General features: G+C 39.3%; 1 protein-coding gene across 1 annotated transcript in view; it reads right to left on the bottom strand.

Annotated features, from left to right (window-relative positions):
• Positions 1-6310: 6310 nt before the first annotated feature.
• CPE (carboxypeptidase E) overlaps positions 6311-22038 on the bottom strand; it is a gene marked incomplete at its 5' end in the record, with an annotated part of 87711 nt that continues 71983 nt past the window's right edge. Inside the window, 6 exons of the mRNA XM_011363715.2 lie at positions 6311-7119; positions 8706-8824; positions 11256-11355; positions 15959-16098; positions 19505-19687; positions 21041-21158. Of these exons, the coding sequence (XP_011362017.2) occupies positions 7021-7119; positions 8706-8824; positions 11256-11355; positions 15959-16098; positions 19505-19687; positions 21041-21158 (759 nt within the window). The remainder of the gene's footprint in view (positions 7120-8705; positions 8825-11255; positions 11356-15958; positions 16099-19504; positions 19688-21040; positions 21159-22038) is intronic.

Below are 22038 nucleotides of genomic sequence, written 5' to 3'. Positions count from 1 at the left end.
TGATTACCAAAGAATACCTTTTTGCATGAGGTCCATAGTTGTCTTTGCTTTCCACTGAATGCCATCAGCAGACTCAAGTTAACTGCAGGTGCCTAGACAGAGCATGATATAACATAGATCTTAAATGTCATATGTGTATGTATGTGTGTACACATATGTATATAAGCAACAAGAGCTTATCTATACCCAAATATTACACCATAGCTCTTCTGATAACTAGGTTTTTACTTCATTTTCAAGCACTGGTCCCACCTGTGGCTCTTTTACCTGGATTTCTTTTATGGTCCCAGTTTCTCGGTACCAAATGTCCTAACTTACCTTACAATAATAGCAGCAGTAATAAAAATAATACCACATGTTTGAGAAATAAAAATACTACATCTTTGAGCAGTAATAACATGTTGTTGAGTAATAATAATAATAATTACAATTATGAGCACTTGCTACATGCCAGGCAGTTTTCTAATTGCTCACATATATTAATTTATTTAATATGTGCACCACGGCCCCTCTCTGCCAGCCTTCCTTCCAGGATTATAGACTGACCAGGAAGTTTTGTCCAGGAGCAGAAGCCTCACTACACATAGATAGCCTCCTTAAAGCTCAGGGTCTGTGCCCCTTATTTATCCCTTTATTGGAGCATTGTCTATGTCAATTTTCCATTTGACTTCAGGACCCATAATACTTCATTTTATGCCCTCCCAGCCCACCTGTGCTGTAGTTTGCCTTCACCATAACTTCAATACAAAACTTCTGCAGCCAGAACCTTCAGCTAGTCAGTTTCCCAGGACACTGCTGCCCCATGGAGTAAGTGGAGGAATGAGGGGCAGCTCTGACGCCAGGCCCACCTCTCCTTGCTGCCCCCATCCGCTCCACGCTACCGGCGGTGCCCTGGCAGATCTCGAAACACATCTCTTCACAGCATTAACGTCAGAGCCACACTTAACAGCTTTGCCAGACATCACATGTCTACAGGAAACTGGATCAAACTGGGTTCACGATAATTCCACGTGGCAAGAAGCTATAACACAGGAGCTTATTGCACTTATTCGCAAAGTGTTTTTAAATTATCTTTAAAGGGACTTATTTCAGAATAGGTAATAAATATTGCCCAGAACCCAAAGTATAGAGATCGGCAGATGTGAAGTAGTCAAAAGATATAAAGCGAAGATATTAATTGGTAAAAATACACCTTTTTCCAGGTCATGCTAAAGAAGCGAGGTAACAGGATGGACTTGGGGTCAGGAACATGGAAGTTTTCATCTTGGTCTGCCACTTACTAGCTAGGTGAAGTGAGGAATTTAAATTCTGAGTCTTTTTCTTAAGTAGGAATCTGTTAAGTAGGAATGCTGCAACACTTCCTATCTTACAGTGTAATAAGTTGTGCTTCAAAAGACTGCATTTCGAGTTTCTAGCACAGAGTGTAGCACGAGATACGTGCTCAGTCATGGTGATGATTATGGTGATGGTGTTGACAGTGATGACAATGATGGCGGCCATGGCTGGAGACCATGGCAATGTGCTCTTCACCTCTCAGTAGACACCACAGGGCGAGCATTTTGCTGAATGTATCTCCAAAAGAAAAGAATGACTAAAAGGAAGGGGACAAAATACTGAAAGAGCTAAGGTAGGTTAAAAACTAGAAGAGGTAGAAGAAAGTACAGCAACCTACAAAATCAGGCTGTGGCCCCTAGAAATTTCCAGTAAGCTTCATCGCGGTGCTTTTCCTTGCCTGAAGCATTACAGATTACATTCACTACCAGCCTGGTTGTGCCGATGACCTTTAACCTACTCAAGTCAAATCTTTGCCCTGTTTTTAAGAACACCAATTCTCAGAGAATTTTGCACTGATTTCAATTAATCACCTAAAACTAAAGCATGTATTATGCTAGAAACCCACATTATAACTGCATTGATTCACAAGCTGACTGTCTATAGAAAGAAATAAAGGGTAAAGAAACAGAATATTTGTAACTAAAATGGTGTTTACCTAAGAACAGCAAAACTAGGATGCAGTATATTGACAAAGTGAGACCTAAAAGTCCGGACATATTCTATCTTGACATTTCTGAGGCAGAAATTCCAAATGCCATCCAGCCCTAACCACAGAAGATAATCCTTATGAGAATTGTGAAAAGAGAAGTTGAGTCATATGTTGGAACAAATGATGGTTTTTAAGCCTCCCACAATGTGAAATGATGGAAAGATTTCAGAAGTTGCATAAATAAAATATGAATATCAAAGTTTGTATTTCCCTGCAAGTAATGTTTATCTTTGTTTATGTGAAGAATCAAAAATCAAAATGTGAGTTGAGATTAGCTATTTCTTCCACAGTAATATGTCTGATTTGCATTGGCAATGATGGGGGGGAGCAAAGTTCACAATGTGTTCATTATTTCATTAAAATCAACTGCCCAGTCCCCTCCCTTTCAGATTTCTGTTACCTAAAACATTTTGGCCTTGTTGTTCATAATCCAGATCTCTTTAACTCTCAGCTCTCAGACTCTCCAAGTTCTTGTCTGCTCTAACCTCCAGTTTCAAACCAAAGCAAAAGCCTTAGAGTTTTCATTTTATACTAAGTTTATACAAAGGAACAATGCGGCATAGCCTCCCAAAATGCCAGTATCATCTTGGGCTTTATTAAGAGAAGTACAGTGTTCACAATGCGGGACGTGCTGGTCCCGCTTTACTTTTGGAAAAAAAAAACAAAACAAACAAACAAAAACTGCCACACCTGAAGTATGATTGTATTATACCTCTTAAAGATTTTAGAGGTTTAACATATAATACCCATTCCTCCCATTTCTGAGTTCAGAACCGGTTGAAAAATAAGACATAGGAGACCAATAGACAGAGGTTAAACTGTCAGCTTTATTATTGATAAACTAATTGGAGAAAGTGACATTAAATCTGTGGACCAAAGAGCCTATTAACACTCTACGCCCACAAGCCTTCCTCCATCCAAGCACACACGCTCAAAGCCTACCTCAGCACCCACAGGAGAATCTGGAGCTGCGTCTGCCTGGAGCAGGGAAGGTTGGGGAAAGGAAAGCTTACTATCCTTTGATAGAGTTGGTCCACCCACTTGGCTCACCTGTCATCACTTAACAATTAGCTCACCTGTAATCGCCTGACTTCTCTCTAGGAAGGAGTGGGTCAGGGGTTAAGACTAGAGGCCAGGAGTCAGTCATTCCAGTGGAGGTCCTTCAACACAGAAACCTTCAACACTGACCAAATGAAAGGAGTTTCCTTCTCAACAGTACTCAGTTCTAGACCCTTCATTAGATTAAACTGGGGCATGTAGAGATGGTAAGAGCATTACCAGGGTAATGGAGACTTTTGAAATCCTGTATCATAACCACAAATGGTCTCAAGGACAAGACTACATGGAAATAATAATACTTTCCCTCTAACTGCTGAACAGGTCATCGACTTGGTCTTAAACACATTCTACTTGCCCACCCCCCATACTTGCTGCATCCTGTCCGGTTAGGCCATGTGACTAGTCCTGGCCAGTGAATTGTGAACGAGGCTTATATGTGTCACTTGCAGACTAAGGCAACAAAAAATCTGTTCTTGGTTCTTCAGTCTCAGCTTCCCTCTTCTGCAGTGACTACAGAGATCTCTCACATTCCAAACGGGGCAGCCACGCCAGGGGGGTCATAAGTGAATGAGAGAGGAGTTCGAGAGGGTAAGGCCATGGTCGTGGAGGGAAAGGAGTGCTTTTCAGAGTATAGAATCAATTCTGAAACCAGGAACATTCTTCATCCCCAAGAGAGGAGGAGGCCTATGAAATACCTGCTCAGTGAGATTTCAGAGTTGCTGCAGACCAGTGAGTTCTGTGCACCTCTTCTGTTCCAAATGCAGTGTTTATTGATGTCATCTTGACCCTATTCTACCATTATATGTGGGGCGTGAAGGATGCATACAACCTGTCTTTTTAGTTCATAGGTTTCTGGAGCCAGAGTGGCCATATGCGGACCTGATACAGAAGCTATTGTGAGATCACGCGAACCCCCGAACTTGAAGCTCAAAGCCTTGATTTGATGTGACTTTAAGTTGCCTCCCCGGTGGAGGGGGGTTAAATGAAACTTATATTTCAGAAAAGGAAAGTAAAGTTATGCTAGGGACCAGAAGGGAAGACTATGGCGGTGACAGTGTCGCTCGCCAAACACTGTGGTAAAACAAAGCTGCGTGTCTAGCTCTGGCCGATGAGCTGTGGACGGAAGTGACTCCAGGTATCTCCTCCAGCGACCAGGACACGAGGCTGAAACAGTCTGCATTGCCGAGTCACTACATGTAAGACAAACTTCCTGGAGCGTTACATGGACCAACAGACTTTTCGTGAAAAATGAATTATTAAGTTAAACCACTAAGGTTTAAGCTTGCTTCTTACTACAACATAGTTCAACTTCTCCTGTCCTCTATAAACCACAAGGAGCAAAATTCTGAAGTTCCTCAGAGCTCAGGCCTGATCTTATCTTTCTTCTAACTATGGCTCCTCCTAGAGGATGTTAAATGACTTCTATATGTAGGTGACTCTACTCCGAGCTTGCCCTGACAGTCCTGGATCATACCTGGTGTGCTGGCATAATTAGCTGTCCCCCTTTCATTCTTAAAACTGCCCCAGTTTGGGCGATTAAATAACGTAGTCACCTTATTTACATGTCGATTATACACGAATTTCTCTTTCCAATCCTGGGCCTCTTTTAGAGCTTCACTCGTAGCACAGCCAACAGTGCACTCGGCACCTCCGCTTGTACATCTCGCGAGCACAGGCATCTCAAGCTTAACGTTGTCTGTGTTGGAACTCTTCTTCTTCTCACCTTTTCCAGTCTGCTGCTTCTCCAATATGTCACATACCATGGACCCATTTGCTCGAGTTAGAAACATGACGTCATCTTTGACACCTGCCTCTCCATCACCACCTGCAATCCCTCCCCGAGACCCGTCGGTTCTATCTCTGAAATGGATCACGAGCCCACCCACTTCTTCCTATTTCTCCTGCCACCACCTGAGCCGCGTCACTGCTCTGCTGGCCCCTGCACTGGCTGCCTGACGAGATCCTACTCTTGCTTCTGTTGTCTACGCGGCAGCCAGAATGACCTTTAAAGCATAAATTAGATCATGTCTCTTCCTAGCTTCAGGGTATTCAGGGGTTCTAAAAACAAAATCCTAAATTCTCAATTCTGGTCCACAGGGTCCTGCATGACTTCATCCCTGTCCACTCTCCTGGCCTCGACTCCCCGCTTCGCTTCCCACGTCTCTCTGCTTCAGTCATTCTGTCCTTCTTTTGGCCTCCAGCCAGCCACATTGTTTATTACCCCACGCCTTGTACCTGCTGTTCCTTCTACCTGGCAAACACAGTTGAATGTTCATCAAAGACTGTCTTCCTGTCACCCGTGTGATACCTCTCACCCGTGTGCTGCTGGACTCCGTTTCACGGGCTCTGCTGCATTACTGTGGCCAGGAAACCCGCTTCCGGGCGCTGTGACGCCGGCAGACTATTCACCACTCCCAAGCCTGGCCCTTAAGGACGTCCCCAAATGCTCTTCCACGTTCTTGCCTCTCTCCCATCATCCGCAGTGGAGATGACCACCATGCAACCTTGGCAGCCAAATGTAGAAGATGGTAGATCTTCTGTCAGAATGCATCCCAGCATGACTGTGGGCAGAAAAGCCATCTTATCTTTCTGTCTTCTGCCTCGTACAGTTGCCTGAGTAAGAAATACAGCTTTATCGTGCTTAAGCCTTTATACATTTGGGAGTCTATTATTCCAAGAGTTAACACTATTTAAAAAACAAAAACAAAAAACAGCCTGTACCTGGAACATTAATCAACCGTACACACACATACACACACAACACACCCCTACACTCAGTCACTCTGCATTGCTCACACTTACTTGCATTTTAGGTCTGGGTTTATATGCACTGACAGTCCATCCCTGAGTCCCCTCATCCAGTCTAATTCAAGTTGCTCTGACACTCTCTCTCTCTACACACTCTTCTTTCCTGTCATTTCGCTCATCACAGTGCATAAGTACATATTCATCTGTGTCGCTATTTAAAGTCTGTGTCCACAACTGAGCCATAAGATCCAAGGAATCGGAACCTTTTGTCCACCACAATAATAGACACAGAGCTTGCACTGTGCTTGGCATACAGCAGTCAGTTAATAAACATAAAATTATAGAGAATGAACCAATGAGAGGCCACTATCAAGGGGATACCTTTCCTTTTTTTTTTTTATCACAAGACCACAACTCTAGACCAAAAATTAGAAAGAATTAAAATACAGACCATGGGAGTATTTTTTTTTTAATCTTTATTCATTTAGAATGCAATTCTGAGCCAATCTACAACCAAGAGAAAACCATAAACTTTGAAGTAGTGTTAACAGGCTGAATAATACAGCAGGATAGTCCCCGTGCGTACAAGCAAGAAGTTAATTTCCATTCCTTTCATAAAACCTCTTGCTAAACATTTACATTTCCTTTCCATCAAAAAAGCATTAACAAGATCATGCTTATATAGCTAGTCAGCACAAAAGACAAATGACAATTTATACTGAACTATTTAAATCTTTCAGTATAATGCTTACAACTCCAAATTACAGCTGTTGACCTTCTCAATGGCATTCATCATGTGACAACATCACCAATTACATTATAAGAACTTTATTCTTTTCAAAAGCTAGACTTACTCAAAAAGTTCTGTATTGTAAATAATGTGGAATATTGCATTTAAGTCTAAGATGCCAAGATCACTTAAATCTTTCCTACAATGCTTTATGTAATATATGAAGGAAAATTAATGTTATATAAGAGAAGAGATAGACCAAGTTATTATATTTTATCTAAGAATCTAATTACTTATTTTAAGTAATGTCTACTAATATTTAAATGATTAAAAAATAAATCAATGTCAAATATTAACTGCACAAAATCTAAAAGAAAATGGCCACATGACATCATACTACATTATATAGATAGAATAAAAGCAGCTGATTAAAAGTTTTTTAAAAATTTAAAGTTTCTGACATCATTTTCCACCATTCCATCAATTCTTCCTTTTCTTCTTCTTTCCTTTCAGAAAATGACTCTAGTTCAAAATCAACCTGAAAGAGAAAAATCAGGAATATATTGTTATAAAAGTGCATATGTACTTTTAAAGCTGGAATTAAAAAAAAATAAATAAGAGCACTTTTAGGGTTTATAGCCACCTAAATTAAAGTATATCCTAAAAAAATCTCTCATGATAAAAGATATTTTCAGGGGGAAAAAAAAAACAATCAAAAGACATTATGTTTGAAATGTGCTTTGATCTAATAGCTTTGTAGAATTATTTAAAAGCAGATTATTTCAAGACAGATTACTTAAAGGCAGTCTCGCCCCCAGTAAAAAGATGTAATCTATAATTAATTTTCTGCCTTTGAATAATCACTGAGCTTCTCCTGTCAATCTTGAATTTTCTCCTGATCGCTGGAGCAATATGAAAGAATGCAGTCAGTGTCCGGCATTCCAAGCCACAGGGTTCTGCTTTCCAGAATTTTGAATCTGCTAAAGAAAGTGATGGCAACACACATCTCCGAACCATCAGAGATGCCAGCGGCCCAGGAACTCAACTCTCCTTGTGAACTGGGCATCCTCGTCGGGCCCATGGAGAATCCACACACTTCTGCAGAAAGGATATTCAAAAGACGCAGCCCCCAACCCCAGCCCCTCCTGATATCTATGCCCCCATTATGGATGGAACTAAAACTTCCCCGATTTGGCTACTGAAACCCCTGGTTATTTAGGAACATGATGACACTCGCTACCTCCTTAAAGTAACACGTGCTAGAAAGGCTAAGGATCGAAATCGTTGAAACTTTCACAACCTGTTTCTGGAGCTGCCTTTTTCCAGGTTTCATTTGCCCAAATTCACCTTTCCATTTTAATATAACACAGCCTAATGTACACATGCACACAATCAAAACCAAAGCACCAGTTAAAAATTCAAGATGTTTCATTTGCAAAACCTAAGCATTGCTACTCCAAACTTTGGGTGCATAAACAAAAGTACAATGAATTCTTTTCAAGTAAGCCTTTTGATTGAAAACCTTGTAAGCCACCACCTGGTTCTGGTAATATATACAAAGATAGTAGTAAAATCCTGCCCTAAGAGAAGTTTTGGTCTCATCGCCTTCACCTTCCTAGGAAAATAAGTGGTATCCACTTAAATTTAGTATAGTTTCTGATAGCGCTTAACATAGAGGGTCTTGCTCTTACAATGTGCTTAATAAATGTTTAGTTAATGCCTGAAATTACTTTGCAGGCATAATTTATTTTTCTAAATACTCACTGAGTAAAGTATTTTACTATATGCTAGAGATAAAAAGATAAATGGAACAGAATCTCATTTCATTGAAATCAATGTGGCAAAAATAAAAAAAGATTAATGTTTTTAGATTTTATTTGATTTTATTGTGGAGCTCTTCGAAAATAAAGAAACAATAACAGAGTTTCATAATGAATGGTATTAAATCAACCAATGAGCACTTGATCAAGTCACTCAACTTTGCTAGGACTTTTCTCGTCTGTTAAATGGGGGTGATAATGGTACCTACCTTGTAAGGTTATTGTGAAGATTAAATATAAGCCACTTAACTGGGCCTGACACATGCTAAGTATTTAATAAATCTCAGCTGCTATGATCACTTACTCCAACAGCAGGGCTATAAGGAACGGCCACCTTCTTCGTCGTTGCCAGATAGCCCGGAGCCGAAGCTGTAAGTTTGTAGTTTCCTGGTACAAGCAATCTCCAATAATCACCATCCTTCGCTGTGGGAAAACAAAATATCAGATCATAAGGCCCATAAGTGAAATGCATAATTACTCCAGCTAAGGAATACCCAGTATACCTCAGTTCAGCTTCTCCTAGTCCCTATTTCTAAAGTAGATGTTTACGGAATTTGATGAAATTCCTTTGAGAGTGTAAAACTCTCCAGAGGGCATCATTTCCTATAGCAATTTTACAGATATTAACGTTAAATTGTGTGATAAATCTAAAATAATGAATCCCCATAATCACATCAGAAGTAACACAGGTAAAAAGACACACACAGTCCCCAAGCGGAGTCATCGGAGCACCTGCCACAATGTTTTGATTCCCTCCAAGCACCTTGCCAAGCAAAGACCTGCTAGGAAGTCTAGATCGGTGTTTCATAAAGTGTGGCCCAGATGGCCGCACCTGAATCCCTGAGGCGCTTGTCTGAAATTTAGATTTCTAAAGATTCAGAATACATGGATGGGTCCAGAGTGCCTGCGAGGAGCTGCATTCCAACAAGTTCTCGGGAGAAGTCTTAAGCGGAGTTACGGTTCACACTCTCACTTCCCACCCATAGTTCCCTCCTAACCTGGATTGGGGTCCAGAGCCCACCAGCGCACTCACTCTCATGCACACACCTTCACCTCATTTGCTTTTCCCTCCTGGTTATTCATGCCTGGCAAATGCCGGCCCTGGATAATTTCCAACTCTCTACTCTATATGGCTGCTCCTGTGTGGCTGCAAGGAGCTGGAGAAAGCACTCACCCATGCTGCCCTGTCTCTAGTTCATAAACAACAACCTTACATAGGTCCTGGTACTGTCCTGCCGTCCTGCCAAGGCCCTCTCTCGCGAGTCTTTCGCTCTCCCATCTTCCTAGATCAGTGCGCATCCCTGGGAAACTCAGTAAGATGCAAGTTCTAATTCATTAGCTCTGGAGTGAGGCCTGAGATTCTGCATTTCTAACCAGCTGCAGGGTGACTCTGATTCAGCTGCTGGGAGGGGGCCACACTTTGAGTGGCAAGGTCCCAGGGGACAATTTACTTTCGCCTTTTTCCTAACGTTTCTAACACTTCCTCTTCACCTCGCTCTCAGTGGGTGCTTTACATCTTACTTCACTGTAAAAATAGAAACGATTGGAAAAAAACAAGTCCCCATCGCCGTCTCTTCCAACTACCTCTAAATCCCACATCTCCTTTCAGTTAGCGCCCCAGCTATGCTCTTTGCTTTATAGCAAGATTCCGGGAGAGATTTGTGGATATTCTCTATCCCTAGTGTCTCTCCTCCTATTCTCTCTTGTACCTCCCTGATCGAGCTCCCAACACCCCACCGAAATGGTTTGTGTCAAGATTCTCCACACTGGTTCAATCACAAGTTCGTCTGACCTGACACTTTTTAGCCCTCTCTCCTTGAGACACTCCGGGCTTCCAGGACAATGCATTTACTTTTCTCTCCACCTGAGACTCCATTGCTACTTCCTTCCTTCTCATTGCCCTGCCGTCGAAAAGCTGGAGTGTCCCAAAGCCCATCCTCAACTTTCATTCCTTTCTACCTATATTTTTTCCCTATGTTAGATTCTGACATATAGTTAGAAAAGTGTGCTGGCGCTTAGTGGGTCGTTGATAAATAACTGTTGAACGAATGAATAAATGGAAATTTAGAGGACAAATGTTAAATATTTTTTAAAATACAAGTTATAAATGTGGCAGTTAAGAAAGAGGTAATGGTATACAGAGGTTTGGAAAATGAGTTAAAGGTTAATTAATTACAAGGTCTGGAAATATGTAAAGATAGCTAAAAAGGTATTCATTTTGTTGAAAAGATCCCAACAAATGACAGTTAAACTAAAATGAGTGCAGGAGTAGGTAGGTTTGCTAGGAATATACATCATTTGGTCCAAATTAGGCAAACCGAAATGTGGTTTCAACGGAGAAATAACTAACATCAACCTCAATCTTGTAACATTCTGTTTAACCTTGAATAAGTCTGGATTTATCATATGGTTTAAATGAAGAAATGTATGGGAAATCCTAAGACACACGATATTGCTAAATAACTTACTTTCCTACTCTTTTCACTCCTACCAAGTAACTGCTTGTTAGCACCTCTTCATGAGAGGTCAGCAACGCTGGTATTCCAACGACGGAGTTCATTTTCCTTGGCCTCAAGAACTACAAAGAACCGCCAGTGGATAGCACCACCGCGCGGCTCTGGAGATACTTGAGGAAAGGGCGCCATCTGCTGCCCCCAGTGTCTAAATGCAGCAGCCATCCTCAGTAACCACCTGAATGGCTTCCACAAAGGAAATTTAACTAGTTAGATGCCCAGGGAGAGAGAAGGTAAAGAGATACCGGGCATTTAATTTTTTTGCTTATAACTATGATAATAAGTAATCGGGCTCCTGTATGTATTGCTAGAGCCTCCAGATCACGGCAAAGAGCACCCACCGGATGTAATATCGTGGTCTATTCCTTCCACCGATATGGTCGCATTGGCAATTGGGTTACCTTGAAGGTCTCGGACAAAACCTTTTACTCCTCTGTGTATCTATAAAGGTCAAGAACAACCAAGAAAATCATGTTAGAAATGACCCAAAAATCCATTTCATATCAATTAGCTCATTTTCTAGCAAAATACTGTAGATCCCCATCATTTAAGAATCAAAAGGCCACTGAATGTTTCTTGCACTCTTTACTCTGCTATTTCTCTGGTGAACAAATGAGAAGTAACTACCCCCCCCCCAAAAAAAATTAATATCTTGTTCTGAGTCAAAGAAAGATTTAAGTACCCTCCAAACCACCAAAACAAAACAAAATAGAAAGTCTGTCAAATATGTAAAACAGTTCTGGTCTTGGCACACATCTTCCTATTTTAAATTTGGTCACTTATGATTATCTTATATGGCCTCTCTCAGTTAACAAGAATATTACATTACAGCCCTTCAATACTTGTCCATTATTGGTAGAAAGATATATATTGCAACTACTTAGACATTAACCCATTAACAATATTATTTTGGCTGAAAATAAATGGCATGAAAGATAAGTACACTTCATAACTGAAAATTGGATTTAGAAAGAAAATGGAAGAGTTATTGAGAATAATCCTCCTAAATTAAGTTGCCATCATCAACTATTGCAATGCAAACTACAAAAAAACAACTCTTTTTTTTTTATTTTTAAACAATAATTCAACTCAGTATGTGTTTGAAGTGACAAGAGAGTCACTCAAGGGCTTTGTGAAAGTACAGCCTCTGCCTCTGGAATATCAAAAGGTAATTCATTAAGCTTGATTACTTAACAATATTGTCCGACTTCCCAAATGCTCAGGTTGCTTCTCAGTCTGGCCCCAGAAAATAAATTTTCTCTTGCTACTGATATTTGAATATTTCCCTACAGCAAGTAGAAGAAGTCTCACGTATCCCTTTGTCCCTGGAAAATAAATTTTCAGTGGTAAAATGTTTATCAAAGAGATGCCTCTGGTTATCGGCAAATTTTTTGCACTTGCTATTATTTTTAAAAAGCAGAATCTCTAAAACTCTATAAAAGTAACATATAATTCTTTTCTCTAAAGGCCGTTTGCAAATGGTAAAAAGCTATACGTACTGTCGGTAATAATAAATGATCATATTATTGGCAAACAGCATAGTGAGAAGAGAATATATTTAAAAAAAAAAAAAAAGACTTTTTTAGGGTCTACTGAATCTTTGACTTCTCCCCAAAATTGATCTATGGATTAGCCAACAAAAATTAAGAGACTGAAATTTAGCCAATGGACACATGAAAATTTAGCTTTCTGAGTGAAATTCACATAGGGAGAGCCACTGGGGGTCAGAAAAATTGTGGAGATGATTTTATTCATCTTGAGGCACTCTAACCCTGGGATTATCAATATTATAAACCTTAGACACATAAAAGTTTTAAATTTCCTCACCACTGGAAAATAAGTCAATCAATCACTTCAAAAACATGTAATTCACGGGTATTAGGCCCAAATATACCTAGTTTATATTCATGACTTTATTTTTTCTGCTTCTGCAACCCGACATTATACAGTATGCAGTTTAACAGAAAAATAAGTACATGTCTATAACTGATATGCCAATCGTGGGACACACTTTTCTGTCTGAGAAGTACCACTGTGGTAATTACTCTCAATCAAAGTGTTATGAGCTGTAGCAAATTCCACAGAAATGCAGATTGGAAAACCGTGGCACTTTATGGCTTTTGCAAAGGAAATCACAGAAGTGCAAATTTCACTCATGACTGGAGAAGCTATTTACTACACTTGTCCCTCCTGTAATGCTTTCTCCTCAGATTCCAGGACATTTCAATTGACCAGAGCTAAAACAAAAGAAAACAAACCAAAAAATCCAGAAGATTCTCCACTGTTGCTAGGACTGTTGCTATCAGCAGTCCTTAAACCCTTGTGTATTTACATGTCACCCAGAGAGCTTCCTGAAACGTAGATTCTAGGGTCCTGCCCTGCAAGAAGTGTGCCTGGGTACTGGGACAGGAAACTCAATTTTAATAAGAACCTAGATGATTCTGAAGCAGGTGCCCATGAAATATTCTTTGAGAAATTCTTTGGGAATTTTGAGAACTGGACTATTCTAAAGCTCTTGAGCGAGAGGCTCTTCTTAGCAATCTTTTTATTCTAATTAACTTTACAATTTCAGTTCTAGTCCTTTTAAAACTCTGCAAGAGATTTCCTCTCAACCAGTTACAGAATTAGGTCTGCTAATCACTCTTTTCCCTGAGTTGTAGACTAGTCCATGCTTAGATTTTAGGCCCATGTGTTCAATTACCACCATACTCTGTCTCATTGTCAGCAAAACAATTTCAACGCAGAATTTCTGGCAGCCTTCACTGATCTTTTATCAGGCTCTGAGTCTCAAAACTGGAGTGTTCCATGAAGCATCCTGCATGAGCTCACTGTAAATACCCCTGTTACTGCTTCTACACAGCTTGCACTACAATATCAAGACAGATCTCAGGGATCTGCGGACAAATCAAATTCTCATCCCAAATGGCGAAAAAATAGGACTGTACGGTTTGGTCCCGCTTCTCTCCAGCTTATTTCTATATAAACTGATATAGCTTTTAGATGAATTGATGCATGCCCACCTGTCACCATAAACATGACAAATATCCTCCTCTTTCCTGAGGGCACACATTTGTGTTTCATTTTGTTTTGTAGCACATTTTTTCTCAAGAACCAAGGGAATACTTAAGCAGTAGGTAAATCTGTTTTTAATTATCGATCAGAGGAATAATCATATTGGCATCAACTAGAGTAAATTTTATAGTCTGGCTCCAAGAAGCCTTTTCTGAGGTCCCAGGATTGCATTAGGGACCCTTTTATGTGCTACCATTGCTCTCTGTGGTTACCTTTTATTTTAGCACTCATCATCCTCTCTTGCATAGGTATTCGAGTTTCTGAAACCCACTAACATGAAGCCTTCCTGAGGATGGTCACTAGCCCCAGTGCCTCACAGGGTGCTGAGGATGTGGAAGTAGCTCAATAAATTTTTGTTTAAAAAAATACGTAAAATGAAAAGCACTGTATTAAAGAGACATTCTTTAATATCTAAGTGGAAAACACACCAAATAGCCTTGTCTTACTTCTTCTACCCCAAAAATATATTTTTCAGTTAACTTTGAAGATTCATCCAAATACAACTCTTCTCAAAGGAGACATTCCACAAGGGTCCCCACCGAGATTGTCAATATGGATAATTATCCTGTTTTGTTGTTGAAAATACCTATGTATGTTTAACATGCAGCAGGATTCCATTGATCGAAAAAATCCTGTTTAATAGGTGAGTGTTTTTAACATCACCATCAACAGTGGATCTATTACATGAAAGACTCTTTTAGTAAGGTCTCTTATATGATTATTTGACATTTGTAAAAGAATTTTTAAGCTGATTTTACATTTTTTTTAATGCATTGGACTCATACGTATATATTTTAATGTACATATATACATTCAAAGAGCACTTGTTTATGTCAAATTAGTTTAAAAATTAGTCTGCACTATGAGCTGGCATGTGAAATTAACATCGCTCTATTTGATTTTGGGTGTAAATAGCCGCATTCAGAATGGAATTTGAAAACTGGCAAGGCACTGCAAGCAAAGAACAGAGTCTTTAGGTCTTCCACCGCCATTGCCCCTGACGCCAATGTCTGCATAGTACAGAGGGGTGGGGTTGGCAAGGGACCGGCCTGAGTTGAGTCTGAGTAGGTAAAGTATTTTATTCTGACAGGTAGTAAGATGCTCCAATATTCTGTACATAGCCCATTGGAGTGGCTACATAAGTGACTCTCAGGTAAAGATCTAAGCTTATATCATGAGAGGCAACATGGCCTGGTGATTCTGAAACTAGACAGCCTGGATGCTGGCTGAGTGACTTCAGGCAAGTTGTTTAATTTCTCTGTGCCTCTGAGTCCTCATTTTTAAATAAGAGTGATGATGATAATGATGATAATGAAAAAGATGATTATGATGAAGATGAAGATGACCATGGTATAACTTCCCTCCTAGAGTTGTTGTGAGGATCAAATATCTTAAGTGCTACATGTAAAGCATATAAAAGAATGCCTGGGAGATAGTAAATGCCCCATAAAGGTAAGCTATCGTTATTATTATTATTACTACCTCAGATTCAGCTGAGTTTAGTGTGAGACAAGTGAGGTGTGTGGGGCACAAAATTTAAAGACACGCTCACTGCCAGTTGCTGACCCCCTACTTGTGTGACCCTAAGAGTGAATGCCTCTTTATATCCTAGCTGCCTCACTTTCCTCATCCTAGTCCTGGTCCTGCCTGAGATGTCTGACAGGCCCAAGGTGATCCAGGTGGAGGAGGGTCCTAGGATTGCCCTTGCTTAGAGCAATATAAATGAAAATAAGATTCTCATTTCACTAGTCTACAACCCTCCAGTTTAATCAGTTCTCAGTGAATATTCATGAACCGCAAAACCTATGACAAATGAAAACCTATTTGAACCACGACTGACACGTTTTCCAAATGTAGCATCTTCATTTTGGGTCTGACGGATTCCTCTAGAGTGGGCTCCTCTTAAGAGACTATTGTACAGCAGGTTTAAAGGCTCTTAAATCTCCCATGTTACACTAGAGACAGTGTTTACCTGCTCAAGATAGCTAATGAGGGAGTTTTTGTTATCTTCCCAGTAGCTCTTCAAAGTCTCTTCGGGTGGAAATTTTTCACAGCTAAGCTCCACAGTGATCTCGAAGCAGTTGCTGCTGAGGTAATTAAAGTCTTGCATTCCTGCCAAAACACCAAATGGAAAGTCAACAACTGAAACTCTACACAGGACGTTCTGCTGAACTGAGAACCAAGTACAAAAGATGCACTGACCAGTGCATTTAGGCAAGCCTGTGGGAAACCGCAAGGAAAATCACCTACCGTAAGGGATAGAACACATTTGGGAGGTTATTACTACCTTAGAAGTACAAACTCTCTCCAGTTCTTAAGTAATCATTTAGCATAATGCATTTCTGCGTAGTGTGTTCAAGCCAGCACCGGCCCTGTTCCACAGGGCTGGATTCAGCTTCAAAGAAGACGATGGGGGAGTGACATCATCAAAATGTCAAAATAGGAGTTTTCTACCATCTTCCCTCTCCAAAGAACACCAATTTTGATAATCACCCATGAACAGAGTGCCTTTGTGAAAGTCCAGGAGTCCAATGGAAAAGTTCCAGCATACTATTACAGAAAAAAAAATCAAGACTGGACACATTAAAGAGGGTAGAAGGAACAGTTTCACTTTACTTTCTTTAAGGTGACACAGCTCAGTGCCAACAGAACTAATTAGTAACATGAAAACATTCGAAAATATACAACACGCTGGTAGAGGTTAGTATAGAGCCAGATTTAGAGTATTCTAATACTCGAACAGGTGGTGTGTTATCACTTAACTCTAGTATTAAGGTTAAAGAAAACAATATTAAAAATAACTATAACTACAGTAATTGGTTAATGGATACACAATATGAAAAGATATAAACTGTGACATCAAAACATAACGTGGGCAGAGGGAGTTAAAAGGGTAGAGTTTTTGTGATCAAAGTTAGGATATTACCAGCTTAAAACTGACTGTCATGCGCTAAGATGTTTTATGTAAGCCTCGTGGTAGCCATAATGCAAAAACCTACAGTAGATTCAAAAAAGTTAGAGAAGGGAATCAAAGCATAACACCACAGAAAATTGTCAATTCACAAAGGAACAGAGCAAGAGAGGAAATAAGGAACAAGGCAACTATAAAACAGACAGAAAACAATAAGTCATCACTAGTAAGTCCTTACCTATGAATAATTACCTTAAATGTAAATGAATTAAATTTTCCAATCAAAAGGCACAGAGTGGCTAAATGGGTTAAAAATTAAGACCCAACTATATGGTGCCTGTAAGAAACTCATATCAGCTTTAAGGACACAAATAGGCTCAAAGTGAAGGGACTGGATACCAAAAGAGAGGAGAAGTAGCTATATTTACATCAGAAAATATATAGCCAAAAACTGTAACAGACAAAGAAGGTCATTATATTGTGATAAACCAGTCAATGTATCAAAGTTTAGAAATATCAAAAATATATATATACAGTCAACACTGGAGCACCTAAATATACTAAGCAAACACTAACAGATGTAAAGGAAGAAACAGACAACAATACGATAATCATAGGGGACTTTGATACCCTACTTTCAACAATGGATAGATAGATCATCCAGACAGAAAATCAATAAGGAAACATTTGCCTTCTATACTTTAGATCACATGAGTCTAACAGATAATATAGAAGATACAATCCAATAGCAGCAGTATATACATTCTTCCCAAGCACACATGAAACAGTCTCTAAAATGGGTCATGTAAGTCACCAAACAAGTCTTACCAAACTTAGGAAGACTGAAATCATACCAAACATCTTTTATAACTGCAATGGTATGAAACTAGAAATCATTACAGAAGGAAAACTGGAAAATTCAAAAATATGTAGAAAAATAAACAATATACTCTTGAACAACCAATGGGTCAAAGAGAAAACCCCAAGGGAAACCGAATACCTTAAACAAATTAAAATAGAAACACAACATACCAAAAGTCATGAGCTGCAGCAACAGCAGTCCCAAGGGAGAAATTAATGGTGATACATGCCTCCATTAAGGAAAAAAAGATCTCACAACCAATGACTGACTGATATGGAGCCACCAAAAGCTGGTTCCCTGGCCTCGAGGAAGGACAACCCTAGCTGTGGCTTATGCTCGAGGGCATCTTTCCAATGGCTCAAGACCAGGATAAAGGGCACCTGAGACCACATCCTTGCTCAGTTCTATCCCCTTCCTTACCCGCCTCCCTCAATCTCATGCAGAGTTTTTCTTAAAGAGCACTCCCTCAATAAATTATGAGCATCTAGATCCCTGTCCCAGGTTCTGCTTCTAGAAAAATTGACCTAAGGCACTGATTTTATTCACTACATGGAGCTTGAAGAAAGTCAAAGCTTTTTTGATTGATTACTATGGAACATAATCATTGACTATGATTTAAATTATTATTATCAGTATTTTACTGATATAGATCACTTGATATTCTGTATAAAATGTACTATTTGTCCAAAAAAGGTAATTCCAAAGGAATTACTAAAGTTTTATAAAAACTGAAGTATAAAATTACTTCCCATCTGATGTATTTGATACAGCCTAAATCCTAAAATCTGACATAGATCTTATTTCTCAAGCTATAGAGGGGGGGGAAAAAAAGCATTATATCTGATCTGCCCTGGTGTAAAATATTAATTAAAACAGGATAACCACTTATCAGAAAGAAAAAAATCAGAAAGAATATTTTCCTTAGGGCATAATTCAACAAAAGAAGCATCTTAAACCAAAACTCTATAATTAGCTGGTGATGCTACTGCCCTAATTCTCTTTTTCTTTTGCAGGTGGGCTCTAGAAAATTGTTTTTATGCAAAGAGGAAAAAAAATTTCACTCTTCGTCCTTGGTAGAGGCAAGCATTATACAACTGTGACTGGTCCAGGTAGCCATAAAAATGGGAGCCGTGCGAAGTCCATGCTGGGCAAAGGGGACCCTGAGAACTGCCTTGGTTTCTAGAAGATGCATCCTTTAGCTGCTGTGAAGCAGTGGGCTTTTCCCTTTTCAGACCCCATAAAAGGTGAAGAGCTTCCTGATCTAATAGTACTTATTGTAGTAGTGATTACAAAATAAATATTCCACATCAAAGAATTCCTGTTATCCCATCATTAAAATAAAAATGAAAAGGTATGTGGACCAAGATATGCTAAAGGCCAAAGCCTGCCCTCTAAAATCTACACTTATCCATAGTCAAAGCAGGACTAAAATAATCAGGATGCTATCTTATTCCCTATGGCTAGAATTTGAAAAGTAGAATAGTTAACAAGGTTCATTTATATTTTCCCACTGGATGTGTTCAGTTCATTTCCTATATCTCTTCAATTAGCCTCTCGATTTTTAAAAATCAATAAAAACAAAACTATACTCAGGAATCATTCATGCAGAAAACTAATTTTCATGGATAAACTGCAGATTCAGTTAATTTCCTAGTGATTGAGGAGGATTGAAGACTCTCTAAATCCAAACGGTAATTATAAAATAAGCCACTATCACATAATCAAAGAGAAAACCGGAAACACACCTCCAGGTACACTGTACCAAGCCGCGCCATTGGTCGTTCCGTCCACAAAGCTGCTGTCATCGTCGTTCTTGCGACACGGTGGCCGATTGGGGTCTGACATGGGGGGATTAAAAGAGGAGTACGCCCGAGCCAAGCTTTGGAAAATGGCGTCATCTGGGCAGGAGCTATATTCATGGGCAGTACCTAGAAAAATAAACCCACGAGGTTAAAGAAATGTACACAGACCAAGGAGCACTGCGTGTTTCCTGCAGGGTGATTCAGTGTCGGTCTCTTACTGATGTATTTTTTTAGCTACATCACAACGGGAAAGGAGTGGAGATTTAAGTACTCGACAGTTATGCCTGGCTTTTAGGTTCTATAACTTCCACTGCTAATACCACAGAGTAAAAATTTGACAGAGTGTACATTCTACTTATGAATTCAAAGTTTCACAAGAAAAGGTGATAAGCTGATAATAAACTGGACCTGGGAAGGCAGTAAGGAGATTTCTGTTGTTAAAATTTTTAATTTAAAAACCATATTTGTAAAACTGGCGGTTATAAAGTAGTCATGGGGATGTAAAGTACAGCATAGGGAATATAGTCAATAATATTGTAATAGTTATTTATGGTGTCAGGTGGGTACTAGACTTATTGGGGGATCACTTTGTAAGTTATATAAATGTCTAATCACTGTGTTGTACACCTGAAACTAATATAATATTGTATGTCAACTGTAATTGATAAAAATTTTAAAGATTTTTAAATGTACTTGTACCAACCTCATAGCCACTATGAACCACTCTCACACATACTTTTCAGTATCTAAATTTAGAGTTTTTAAAAATCTCCTATGTGTATTATGGAAATAAATAATATATTTTGATATACTGTATTCTGAATCGTGTATTATAAAATATGCCAGTGTTTTAAATTTCCCAGCTATTGACAAAACACAAAATCTGTAAATTTTAACATTTCACCGATGCCTTTCTTCAAAACTCAGTTTCCAGTATCTAAAATTATCATCCTGTGTTTACAAAGAACTAACTCTTTAAAAGCCCCCTGAGAATTGACCCAAAGCAGGAAATGTCTTGGAGCAACAAAAACTAAACTGAAAATATCTGGCTAAAGTTAGGCCTGAACCTTAAATAAAACCTGTTAGAGAAAATCAAAGCACCACTTTCTTCCCCGACACCCCTACAAACAGTTCTAAATGCAGAAGTGTAAGAGAACACTAAGACACACACAGAGATCGGCATGGGTCCTGACTGAACACCAAGAGGCTGCCTACATTTTTAAGCCATCTCGTACACAAACTTATATACCGTCCATAATCTTTTCATTTTACAAGGGTCCAAAAGTGATCCTAGTTCGTGATTCTACTTTCTCTCTTTCTCTTGCTTGAATAGTCTGTCAAGATTACACATATGTATTTCTACAGGCAAAATCACTTTATGACCAGTACCTTAAAAGAACATTATAGAAATCATCCCGCAAAGCCTTGTAAAGTAATTGCAAGCCTTAAACGAATTACAGAAGCAAGAAGAACACCTACCACTCCGCGTCTCATCATATGGATAATTGGCCACAAGGTCTCCTCCATGGAGATTGGCAGAGAGCACAAAAGGAATATCCATAATCCAATGAATGACAGCCTTAGTCTCAGGAGCAAGCTGTATTGAAGATTAGAGATTAAAATGATGATGAATTTGGTAATCACTGGTGAGATCACTTGACAGAAAAGACAGAAAAAGTTAGAAAAAAACTGAAAGCTGGTCAACCACTTTGTGGTTGTTTTCACAAGAGAAAAAAAAAAGTTTCCTGTATGAGCAGCAATCCCCATGGCTATCTTTTTCAGACTTACAATAAAAAATAAATAAATAAATTAACTTTAGTGTTTAAATTCCCTTACAAGTTCTATTTTTGTGGGCTGACCGCTTTTCTCTCTTTGAGAACTAGCCTGCAAATCACTCATGAACTTTGGAATATCTCCATCTGATGTTTCACTGTTAATAATAGCTAAAGATAAGACAAGGAGAAAAGAAAACAGTCGAACCACTGTTAAAGAAAAAACCACAGGCCCCAATGGTGTCACTTGTGCTAAAGTCCAGGATACCAAACCTAAATTTAATACCTGACCTGTTGCTATTTCAATCTCTCACTTAACCAACCAGTCTGAAATTTTCTGGTCAAAGACCAGTAAAGTAATCTGTCACGTGGACCCTCTCCATCATGCAAAGAAAGAAGTAATCTGCAGGGGGAAAAAGCTTGCTATTCCCTTCTCCCCAATAGAAGACGTGCTTTTCTCTTGTTAATAGCTCCCTTCCACCACCCTTCTTCCTATAAAAAAACTTTCCATTTTGTACAAGTCCTTGGAACTCCCTCTAGGTGCTGAAGGGGATGCTGCCCAATTCACGAATCATTTAATATAGCCAACTAGATCTTCAAATTTACTCTTTTTTAACAAAGCAGAGCAGGGTTCCTTCTCTATGATGGTTCAACTCTAGAAATGTGTGATACACTTTATTTCCAATTTTCACTTACTATTTTTCC

This window comes from Pteropus vampyrus, unplaced genomic scaffold, assembly GCF_000151845.1.
Source record: "Pteropus vampyrus isolate Shadow unplaced genomic scaffold, Pvam_2.0 Scaffold88, whole genome shotgun sequence".
Taxonomy (NCBI): Eukaryota; Metazoa; Chordata; class Mammalia; order Chiroptera; family Pteropodidae; genus Pteropus; species Pteropus vampyrus.
Note: the sequence above shows the minus strand (reverse complement) of the source record. Positions and strands in the feature narration are given on the sequence as shown.